At 44.3% G+C, this 11,470-nt stretch overlaps 1 protein-coding gene across 4 annotated transcripts in view; it reads right to left on the bottom strand.

The window, feature by feature from the left end:
* Positions 1–6,305, bottom strand: part of SCUBE3 (signal peptide, CUB domain and EGF like domain containing 3) — a 103,469-nt gene extending 97,164 nt beyond the window's left edge. For all 4 annotated transcript variants that reach the window (XM_030561306.1, XM_030561304.1, XM_030561305.1 and 1 more), the window contains exon 1: positions 5,727–6,305. In XM_030561306.1, the coding sequence (XP_030417166.1) occupies positions 5,727–5,910 (184 nt within the window). In that variant the 5' untranslated portion in view covers positions 5,911–6,305. The remainder of the gene's footprint in view (positions 1–5,726) is intronic.
* Positions 6,306–11,470: the final 5,165 nt, after the last annotated feature.

Consider the following 11,470-nt stretch of genomic DNA (forward strand, 5'->3'; position numbering starts at 1 on the left):
AACCAGGCCCTTTGCTGGCTAGCATGTATGCTGCCATGTGCTCCTCTCCTCCCTGGCTGCTCTCCACCACTACCTGGCCTCTGCCACAGAAGGGAGGGTGAATTCACCGTGGTCAGCCAATCCCAGGGCGGCAGCAGCAGCTTTCTCATCACACCTAAGGAGCCATCTCACAGCATGTGACTCTCATCCCCACATCTTAGCACCTCACAATCAATAAGGGATTGTCTTCTCACAGAGCCCTAGGAGGGGTTATCCCCCATTTTACAGTCAGCAAAGAGAGATTAAGTGACTTGCTCAAGGATGCACTGGCAGGATTTGAACCCAGGTCTCCTGCAGCCTAGTCCAGGATCCTATCTACTAGCCATGTTTCCTCCTCAATAACACCTCCCCTTATGTAAATAAGAGAGACTATTCAATGACGACGTTGGGGCAGCAAAGCTCCTGTATGCCATGTTTATGGTACACTGCTACTTCTTTTGTGTGCAGGTTCCTATGAGGGTAACTTGCGACAATGAATGGGCAAATTCCGCTCTCAGTTACAGAGTGGTTTTGACAGCATTATGGCTTGATAACTCCATGTAACAGAGCTGAATTTGGCCACAAGGCAACAATTTTACAGACTGATTTCAAGTGGGCCATCAGTTGATCCCCATAATACCCATGTGAGGGCCAATCTTGGGCTCCCTTACTCAATGGTCGGGGTAAGAGTCAGTGCTGGGCCTTTCATCAGGTTTTTCCACCATTACACCTTGCTGACTCTTCTGTATTATTGCTGACGAGTTCTCATGGCTTTTTATAATCAGCCTGTGGCTCCATGGTTCCCCATGCCATTCTGGCCCCACAGTTTGTGCTGTACAATCTCAAATGCCTCGCTACAAGCTGGTCTTTCTTTTGTAAATTTCTTTGTGGTTTTTGTGCTTGTCTCCCCCCATAGGTTTGTTTCTTTAAGATGTTACAACACCCCCAAGCTATTTTTTAAATAATTTGCTCTGCTCTGGAGAGGATGGCAAACGTTAATCATTGTTTGGGTCCTCTCCTTCATACCAATCTCACACCAGCATGCAGGAGATCACTCAGTCCCTGTGGGTTGATCAGCATTGGAAAAGCTGTGCCGATTTAAACCCACTTCTACTTCCAATTCAGTCTACACCAGGAGGGTTTTGCACCAATTTAACAGACCGATTTTAAATCCATTTAGATGCAACTATTCTAAAGTGCACCAGCCCTTAATTCTTTAAGAAAATAAGAGTGTTCGTTACTACGGGTTTTTTGTTTTGGTTTTTGTTCCCTCCCAGTTTGGACAGTGGATTTTTTAAACTAATCAAACTTCCTTTTAAAAAATTTTATGTTTAGAAACTGATGATCACATGATCTCCAGAAGGGAAAAGGGCCTTAACTAAAAGTCAGTCTGGATGGTGCACTGGGGCTAGTTTCACATTGTGAGACAGAGCAAACCTTCTTTATCATCACAAGCTTTTCCGAACGCCTGTCTAGAGACTTGTAATTTCGAAAGTGAAGGGTAAAGTTATTCATGCATATTTTTTCCTAAATAGATTACTCCAGTGTGACTTTCTGCTCAGAAAAATAAATAAATAAAAATCCTCTACCGTTTGGAGACAGCAATGCACCTCAGCACAGGAAGATTCAAGGTGTCTGGATATTTATACTCCAGTCGTCAGTTAAAAAAAAAAAGTCATCTTCCCTCTCTCTTACCCCCCTTTTTATTAAATCTAAGTACAGGCATGTTAGATGCCCTCAATCAAAGATCTCCTTTGAACTGCTGCATGTTGAAATGTTTACAGTTTTATATTTCATATTTTAGCGTGGCGGCAGGGGGAGCGTGATTATAATACTCTGGCTTTTCCAGGGCATAAGCAGGGGGAGGAGGAAAGAGGAGGAGTGGGGGGAAAAGGTTACACTGAGATGGGAGGGGAGCGTCTTTTCTCTGCAATCATATAAATTATATTCTTGAAAATTCCCCATGCTGTGGGCCCTGCAGGTGCACTCCCATTAAAAGAGAACCCAACCCATTACTCCAGAAACCCATTTGCAATCAGCATCTTCGTAATAACACTGGAAATTAATGCCTCTGGGCAGATAGCGAAGATTCTTGATGGGAGGCTGAAAGATCTTTTCCTTCTAGTGCAAACTGGAGCCAGGAAAGTATTATGTCTTTATAGATATTTAAGAAAGGAGGCTAATTAATGCTTTTACTTGTAGATTAATAATTATTTAGGCTATGCATTCTGTCTCTATTTAATACACATGTGCATGCACGCGTTCGCGTTCACACACACACGAGATTTTAAATCTCATTTTGCTTTACTGCATTTGCACAGGGTCTGTATTAGACTTTGCACTACCTAGTGTTTGCAACCCTGGTATTAAGAACGAAGCAGCAGAATCCTTTGATAGATGCTATATTCACCCCTCCCCTGCCTTATTTTCTTTCTGAATTTTTCCCATCAAAGGGCAAATGCAATTTTGCATTGCTTCTGAAAATGTGGAGTCTGCAGCTCAGTGACTTAAGGAAGGATCTAAAGGAGAAGCATGATTATCTAGGACCAGAGGAATTGCCAGACTGGATCAGACAATGGGTCCACATCTGGCTCAGAATTCCGTCTCAGAGAGGCTGGCACCAGCTGCCTCAGAGGAAGCTGCAAGACACCCTGCAGGAGGCAGTGATGGGATGATCTGCTCCCGAGGAAAGATTTCCTGGGAGAAAGAAGCCGGAAATGGGCGACACTTGATGATTACCTGTTCTGTTCATTCTCTCTGGGGCACCTGGCACTGGCCACTGTCAGAAGACAGGATACTGGGATAGAGGGACCTTTGGTCTGACCCAGTAGGGCCATTCGTATGTTCTCCTGATCCCCAGTAGTTAGAGGTTGGCTTGCACTTGTGGCTTATTTACAAGAGTGAAGCCCTGCAGTATAGCAGGTGGCTTCCATGTCATGCTCTTATGGATTGTAAAATGGTTTAACAGGTAGACAAAGGAATAAACAAGAATGGGTGAATTTATCAGCTTTTCAGTACAAAAGGAGACTTGACATATAGCTCTGGCTTCCAAAGTATCCTGAAATATACTCTTTGACCAGTTTATCCAGGGGTTTATGGGAAGAACGCAGACCTCACTAGCAACTTGGTACATATAATTCTTGGCTTGCCAGCATCTTCTTTTGTCTGTCTCTTAATTAAACCCAGATTATTTGGTTTTCTATTAATTCCCCTGCCTTTCCCTGCCTAAACAGACCTGACAAGTTCCCCAGAGGGCCAAAGCTCTTCCAGACACTGGCTCCACTTAAGTGAGGCCTGGAGGATGATTGTACTAAATTTGTTTCTTTCTTTCAGACTAAACTTCCAACGGATAATTCAAAGTTATGAATAAGTCAGCAAGCCCTACAAATGCTGAGATTGTTTATTAAAATGAAGGCAAACCCATAATATGGAGATGAACTGCCTCCAGCTTTCAAGACAGTTGCCTGGGTGGTAGAAGGATAAAAGCTTCAAAGTTAGCAGATTTTTAAAGAGCCCTTTTAAAAAAAAAAGGAAAAAAAGGAAATATTTTATACACAGCCATGTCCTCAGCCGGTGTAAAACAGCATAGCTTCATAGATTTACACCAGCCACGGATCTGGCCCATTGTTTTTCAAAACCTCTCAGTAAAATGTGCCTTAACCACCCTAATTTTTACAGGTCAGTTTCCCAGAGACCTACAGTGACTTGTTCATTCTGAAAGCCAATGGATACTGGATTCCCAATGAGGATACATTTTCTCTGTGATATGCAATTTATACTCCATGCTTTCCAAGTTCAACATTTTTCCTGTCTCTCCCTCTCTCCATACCATTTAGTTCAAAACCTCGGGTCTTTCCAGTGATACAGAAGGATCTAATCCTGAAGTTCAAACTTTTTCACAGCTACTCTTCACTCACAATTCACTGGAAATGTCCTCACTGAGAACAGCTACTATTGTATGCTACAGAATTAATTGATTGTAAGAGTTGCCTGCTAATCTACAGTTGCAAGAATAATTCAATTTATCAGCTCATTGGATCAGAAAGGTTCTTTTAATTAAAATGGGGAGAGGGTAGATCATCAACTGGGGTAAATCTCTGGATTTACCTCAGTGGAGAATCTAGCTCAGTGTTTTGTCTCTCCCCACCCCTCCTCCTTCTTCCCCTGAAGGGATCTGTCAAGTCTCTGCAGGATGGAATTTTACTTTGCTATTTTAATGCAATTCTGGGCCTGGCTTAAATGGAACTGGAAACCAAAAGGCCTTAATAAATAAATATTATGATAAGAAATGAAAGCAATGTATACACCAAAGATAATTTGAGGCGGGATAAAAACCGAAACATTCCTTTCCGAGCCTAAATCATAAAGCTTTACATTAAGCTGGACTTTCTCTTTCCAAACCCTGGAAAATATCCGCTTGCCCAGACAGTCCTCCCATAAAGTCTTCTATTGTTTTAAAAACACTTTAAAAGAGATAAGACAATAGCCTTGAAATTCCTTCTAACCTTGCAGAGGATGGGGATGAGAGGGAGAATACCCTTGGCTGAACTATGATTATCATTAATGCTCTTTAGAAACGTCCCCTACTGACCCCGTATTTCTCCTACTCACTATTTAATCTCAGCATGTCCATAGGTGCTTAGATACTAGTATAAAAAAAAAGCCATGACAGATTTATATAGATGATCTATACTTACAGAAAAAGAGAAAAGTGTGTGTGTGTATAGAAAAAACAGACTGATACCGATAGCAGTGCTATAGAAAAAAAAAGATATAGCTAGCCAGACCACACATATCCGTGTGTGTGTGTATGCACACATGCGTGTGTGTGCGTGTGTGTGTGTAAAAGTCTAAGCAAAATATAGAAGTGCTATAAAAAATTAAAATACAGATAAACCACGCAGAAAGCTAAATGTGTGTATATAGAAAAAGTCAAGGTAAATATAGAAGTGGTGATATGGAAAAACCTGAGTCAGATAAAGTACTTACACACACACAGTGCTTTGGCTACACACACACAGTTTTGGCTTTTGAATTAAAAACTCAAATAAAAGGTACAAGTAGCCTGCATATATATATATATATATATATATATATATCCAAAGCACTATACATCATCTACCTTAAGTTTGTCTCTACCATCCATCACCAAAGGAGTAACTAAATGTTTCCAAGGTTAAATAAACTTGAATATACACAAAAATAAATATTAATATGGACTTTACACCGTCCATCATTACCAACATCAACTCTTTTTTGTCTCTCTCAGCATCACTTATTAACTCTAAACCCATTAGCTAATTAGTCTTCCCAACCCACATGGGAGTAGGTAATCTTCTTCCCATTTTACAGATAGAGACACTGAAGAAAACTGCTCTCTTCTTCCTCTTTCTGATTCTAGGGCTAAAAAACAAAATAAAGCCACAAACCAACAACAAAAACTTTTCCCACCCAATTATTTCCCCTTTTGCCTCTCAAAGGAAGTCTAAACCAAGCTCTAAGACACGAACACCGCATTCATTAAAGGGCTAAAAACTAAAGGGAGAGCAGGATAATTTTGTGATCAACCTTGCAAACAACTCCACAATTTATTGTAAATGCTGCTCAATTCTCAGACGGCAGGCGGAATTAAAAACCCAAAGGAAAGGTACAAGTCGCCTGCATGCAGACAGAACAGTAAACCTTAGAACAGGGAAGATTCTTCTTACCTTGGCTAGCTTTATTTGCCAACGTGTTTCCAGAGTGGAGGAGAAAGAAGAGAATGCAAAATCCAGCAATCTGCAAAGCCCCCATTGCAGTCTGCGTGTGTGTGTGTGTGTATGTGTGTATGAAGGCTACGGGATGGTTGGTGGGGGGGAATTTTCTGATGCTTTTCAACAACAGCCAAAACATGCAAGAAAGAAAAAAAAAGGGGGGGGGAATAAGGAGCTCTCGTCTAGCTGTGAGAGGGACTGGGGGAGGGAAGGGAACTGAACTGATGGAAAACGCTGCTCTGGGTTTAGCTTGAGGCTTTTGATTCTAAAGAGAAGCGAGTGTGAGAGAAGGAGACCCAGGGCAGTTTGAAGAAAGTGGACTTGATCGCTCTCCCGGCTGCTGCCTCCGATTTTTTTTTTTAAATAATCCCAGCCAATTCCAGTTTTGCAAGAGAGCAGCAGCAGCAGCAATGAAAGGGGGAAACAAGGAGCCTTGGTCTAGAGCTGGGGACCTGAGAAAGGGGAGTGGAAAGGAGAGATCCATCCAAGCAACGCCCTTTCTTCCTTTCTTTCTATTTGGCTTTGGCTACTCCTTCTTTGATTCCACACACCCCCCATCCCCAGGCTCTGCTCTGCCTGCAGGAATTTACAGTCTGCCACTGGGGGAGCAGGGCCAGTAGCCATGGAGACAGCTTCCCTGGGAGCAAGGAGGTCAGGCAAGAGACCATGTGCAATCAATGGATCAATGCAAGACTCCCACGCAACCTCCAGACCCAACAAGCACTGTGCACTCTCCCCCCTCCCACATCCCTTTTTGCCATGTTCAGAAGGAATGGGGGGGGGTTGGGCAGGTGTATGGGGTTGGGGGGTAGGGATAGAGTGTTCAGAAAAGGGAATTAAAGAAACCAGTTTACAGATCCCATGATTTGCAGCACATCTCTTTGGTGCCTGGTCTCAAGACAAGAGAGCATGTTATGCACCCTCACTCTGTGGATCAATGGAAACTCCCGATCAAAGAATATGCTCTCTTCTCTTTGCTGTGTAGGTGTAGGGGAGGGGTAGGCAGGGAGAGGGAGAATTGGAAATAGCAAAAGAATTGGTAGGCAAATGATCTAGAATCTTTGCTGCATTTGAGCAGCTTCCCCCTTCTCCTCAGTTCCAGTCCCCGCCACTTCGTGTACGAATATACGATGCGTGGTGGGGACTCTGCCTTACCCTGGTGAGATCCATCCCCTTCGCTGCGTGAACCATCTTAGCCCAAGGGTCTCTCTCTCCCTGAATTATTCAAGATACCTCTGAAGAGCCAATTTTCTGGGAGGAAGTGTGGCTAACCATTAGCACCAGGGACTACGAGCCAGGACTAGTTCCATCTCCAGGAAAGCATGGTTAGAGCAAGAAAAACCCTGGGTTCCATTCCCAGTTTTGGGAGGCAGTGCTACCTAGTGCTTAGAGCGTGGAGGCAGGAATCCAGGGTCCTAGTCCCTCTCTCTGTCAGGCACAGACTCCACTGTGTGAATGTAGGCAAATCAGCTCAACCGCTCTGTGCCTCAGTTTCTCCATCAGTAAAATAGGGGTCATCGTAAATCCCGCACAGAAATGGTGGGGAAGGGGTCGTGGAATGATAATTCCTGTTTGTAGCTCCCTAGATGAAAGGTACTTTAGAAGCTCTTAGCACGGACATTCTGTACCCAAGGCAATGTGTTTTCAATGACATTCAGCAGGGAGGACTTTCCTTTAAGGGCTTTATCCCGACACACATCCCTGCAAATCACTCATCTCAAGCACTCCCACTACCACGCATTAGTAACGGCTGTTTGCATGACAGTTGGGTCTACAGACTCCATATGAGATCAGGGCCCTAGTGACTTGGGCACTGTACACACGTGGTAAGAGACCGTCCCTACCCCAAAGTATAAATAGACAAGACACACAAAGGGTGGGGGGGGAGAAAGAGGCAAGAAACTGAGAAGAAGAAACTTCCCCAGGGTCACTCTGCAAGTTGGTAGCAGAGCAAGGGATAGAACCCCAATGCTGCCAACTCTGGCAGTTCTAGTCCAAGTCCCGTGATATTTAGCATCTTTCTTAAACTTCAGTTCCTGGAGACAAATGATGTGGGCAGAATTTCATTTTTCTTGTCTTTGAAGTAAGTTTCTAGCCCTCTGGGTTGCAGAGAAAATCCTGAGACATCACCCCCAAAGCTCCTAAACTAGTAGCTAAATACAAAGAGCCCCACTTCATTATTTTGTGAAAGCTCAGATTTTTAAGCCAGTCTAACGATTTTTGAATGCTTGCAGCTGTCAAGCCTAACACCTAAGTCAGGTCCTAAATCCCAGTCTAGTGCTCTTGCTGCTAGACCACACCGCTAGAAGCAGCTACCCTTTCTCCCTACTCAGGGAACAGTGATGCAGGACATGAGCAAACCTGCAATTGTTTTTGCCATCCTTGACGAAGAAATGAAAGAGACTCAGCAACGCACTCGTGTGATCCTGCGGAATTGGATGGGACCAGCCAGGCATCTGGCAGGAGGGAGAGATGGAGTGTGAGATGCAGTGAAAGGAGGGGCAGCTTGCCTGAACCTAGCAGGAAATGGACAGTATCGGTTTTGGGGGACAGCTCGGTCAATGTGTGAGGGTGGAAAAGCTTTGTGGCACGTTTTATGAGCAAAACTCTTTTGAAATTAGATCAGTTGTGCAAAACAGTGCTGGCTGGCTAAACAAATATCCCAGCATTCCAGACCAATAAAAGGAAAGACATCTTTCACACAAGCCATGATTTGCCTTAAGATACCACCGCGGCCAAGAGCTTAGTAATAATAGCCAGTTCTTAGTGCTTTTCATCTGGAGATCTCAAAACATCATCCACATTTTACAGCTAATGAGGTGCAGAGAGAGGAAGTGACTTGCCCAAGATCACCCAGCAAACCCCTGGAAGATCCAAGAATCTGTCTAGTCCCCTGTCCATTCGGAATCAAAACTGAATGTTATCCACTGAGATGGCTAACAAAGCTAACCCAAGTTAAAACAATAAATCTGAAAATAAATAAAGGGGTTTGGGAGGGATCTAAGCCCTCATGCTTCAGGGCATAAGCCAACCACTATCTATTGAGGGTCAGGAAGAAATTGACCCCAAAAGCAGGTTATCCTATCACTGCTTCCTTTAGGGTTTCTTACTCTTTCCTTGGAAGCAGCTGGTGGTGGCCACTGTTGGAACCGGGATCTTGACTAGATGGACTCCTTGTGTGATCCAGTATGGCAATTCTCTGTTCCCAGGTACTGGCAATCAGGGATTTAACCTAGGGCAGGGAATGACAGAGGAACTACTATACCCTATATGGGGATTCTGGACCTGTCCTGCAAGATAGGTACAGAACAACCTCAACCCCCACGCAAGAGCAGGAGCCCTGGCTGCTAAATCAGGGCACTAATGATCAGAGTGTTTGTAGCAGAAAGGTTGTTTTGGATATTGTGGATGGGGCAAGATGGCAGCAGGTGTATAAATTGCTATCGATATCCTTGACCGCACAATGGATCTTCGAAAAGCCACCTGCCACTGGGACCCCCTCCTTTCCCCTCCCTAACCACAATCAAGACCCTCGCTGGAGAACTCATGAGTAACTGTAACCTCTCCTCTCCATCCACAGATTCTCGCCACCACTGACATGGAAACAGGGGCATACGCATTTGAAGTGGAGATGTCCCTTCAATAAACCCAGAAATCAACCCCTTCCAGTGAGAAAGAGGGGAGCAAGAGCTGAAAGACACTCACAGGAACGAGAAAATGAGGGAAGATGGATGAATAAAGCTTCTTTCCATTAGCAGCACTGACATCCTGGTTACTACACTCACCCTTCCCAGCCTAATACAAACATTTAGTTCAGCTGTGCTCAACACACAACTCAAAGGTACAAGTTCTCACTGGATTGATGGCTGCAAATGGACCCAAGACATTTGCCTTTCCAGTACCCCTCTGTCATCCCTTACTGGTCAGCGAGTACCAGTGGGGCAGCCACCAGCCTTTGTATTTAGAGTAAGGACTTGTATAAATAGGGCAGTTTGCACTAGTGCAAACCACTAATATAGACAGTGCAAAACAGGAATTGCACCCATGTGATTTACCCCGGTAATTTACGGGACTATGTTGCATGGGAATAGTGCTTCTGCACCAGGGCCAAGGGTAGCTACTCTAAAGCAGAAACAACACAAAAATGGCTCCAAGCAAGGCAGAAGAAGGGTCGAGTTGCATCATTCTCAATCCTTACTAGCGGAGGCCATGTTTACAACAGCTGTAACAAATCTGTGGTTACCGAGCAACTTCACAGTTGTCACTGTGCCGCCCACCATGGCCACTTGGAATTTCGCAGCAACAGCGGGGACAGAACTCTGCTCCAAAAACCTAGGCCCCCACAGTATGAGCTGAAAGCAAAGCACCTTGAATACCTATCCGTATCGGACCCATGACACACAGAGGAGCAGTGCATATACACACTTCTGAGTATTATAGATCTGGATAACAACTACTTTGCTGGGAACATCCTCTGGCTTTTTAGTCAGCTCCTTCCCAAGCCTTTAAGAGTTACTCTTCTCGGTATCATTTTAAACTAGTTGCTTTTGTTCTAATTTTATTTTTCTGCTAACACATCTCGAGTGTTTAACAAGCTCCAACACCTTCTTGTGTGTTTAGACTGTAAGTTCTTGGGACTGGGGCTGTCTTTGAGCAGGGACTAGCGCAATGGGACCCCAATCTCCTTTCAGGTCACTGCACTGCCCGTACAAATACTCTGCCCAGTACACTCCTAAACCTGCATTCAGCTACTGACATCACACCCACTGCAAGGATGCAATGGCTTTCCCTCCAGACGTGGGTTTGTCGGGTAAACACCAGACTTTCTTACAAGTCGCTGTCCCCACACTCCTGAGTCCAAATGGAAATTCTTCTCACTCATACCAGTGCTTCACTGACATCAGCAAGCCCCAGCTGACACTGTAACCCAGAGCAGAACCCGTCCTTCTCCAACCAGATGATCTTTTTAGCGCCATAACTAGAGGAAAACTAAACACTATTTAAAAACAAAAACAAAACCAAAACCTGTCTTCTAAATCTGGAAACAGACTTCAAGGCACTAGAGACAAGACCTTTAACTATGTTGATTTATACACTGAGGTTATAAATTACAGGTTTACGCACTAGTGTAAACACCCATAAACCAGCCTTAAATACACAGCATCACATGTAATCAAAATGCCAAAACACCATAGGGCCTCGTGCACAACACTGGATGAAAAGCTAAGTATTAGCAACATGCTCAGGACTGAATTTAGGTTTGACAGTGCTACTGGCATGGCCAGCTGCTGGGCCAGGCTCATAGTTTTCTAGATTCGAAAGCCACAAAGGACCACCATGATCATCTCCTTTGACCTCCTGCACAAAACACAGGCCAGAAAACTGCCCCAAAATAATTCCTCATTCCCAGTGAAGCCAATGGAATTCCACTGGAGATGAATTTGACCCTCTGATCCAGATCTTCAGCTGACGTAGATTGTTGGAGCTTCGCTGATTTCCCCCAGTGGAGGGGTCTATGTCCCATGGCAAAGTTCTCAGTGGGAATGGGATGGATGAGTCATACACAATTCCCAAAGGAGCCTCTAACTATGGAGGTGCAAAATCGGACACTGTGTTTGGAGGCCTGTGTGAAATGAGCTGGTCTCAGTCCAGTTCTTGACTGGTGGGTGGCCACACCACAAAATTCACACCACAATTAG

Source organism: Gopherus evgoodei, chromosome 4 (genome assembly GCF_007399415.2).
Source record: "Gopherus evgoodei ecotype Sinaloan lineage chromosome 4, rGopEvg1_v1.p, whole genome shotgun sequence".
Lineage (NCBI taxonomy): Eukaryota > Metazoa > Chordata > Testudines > Testudinidae > Gopherus > Gopherus evgoodei.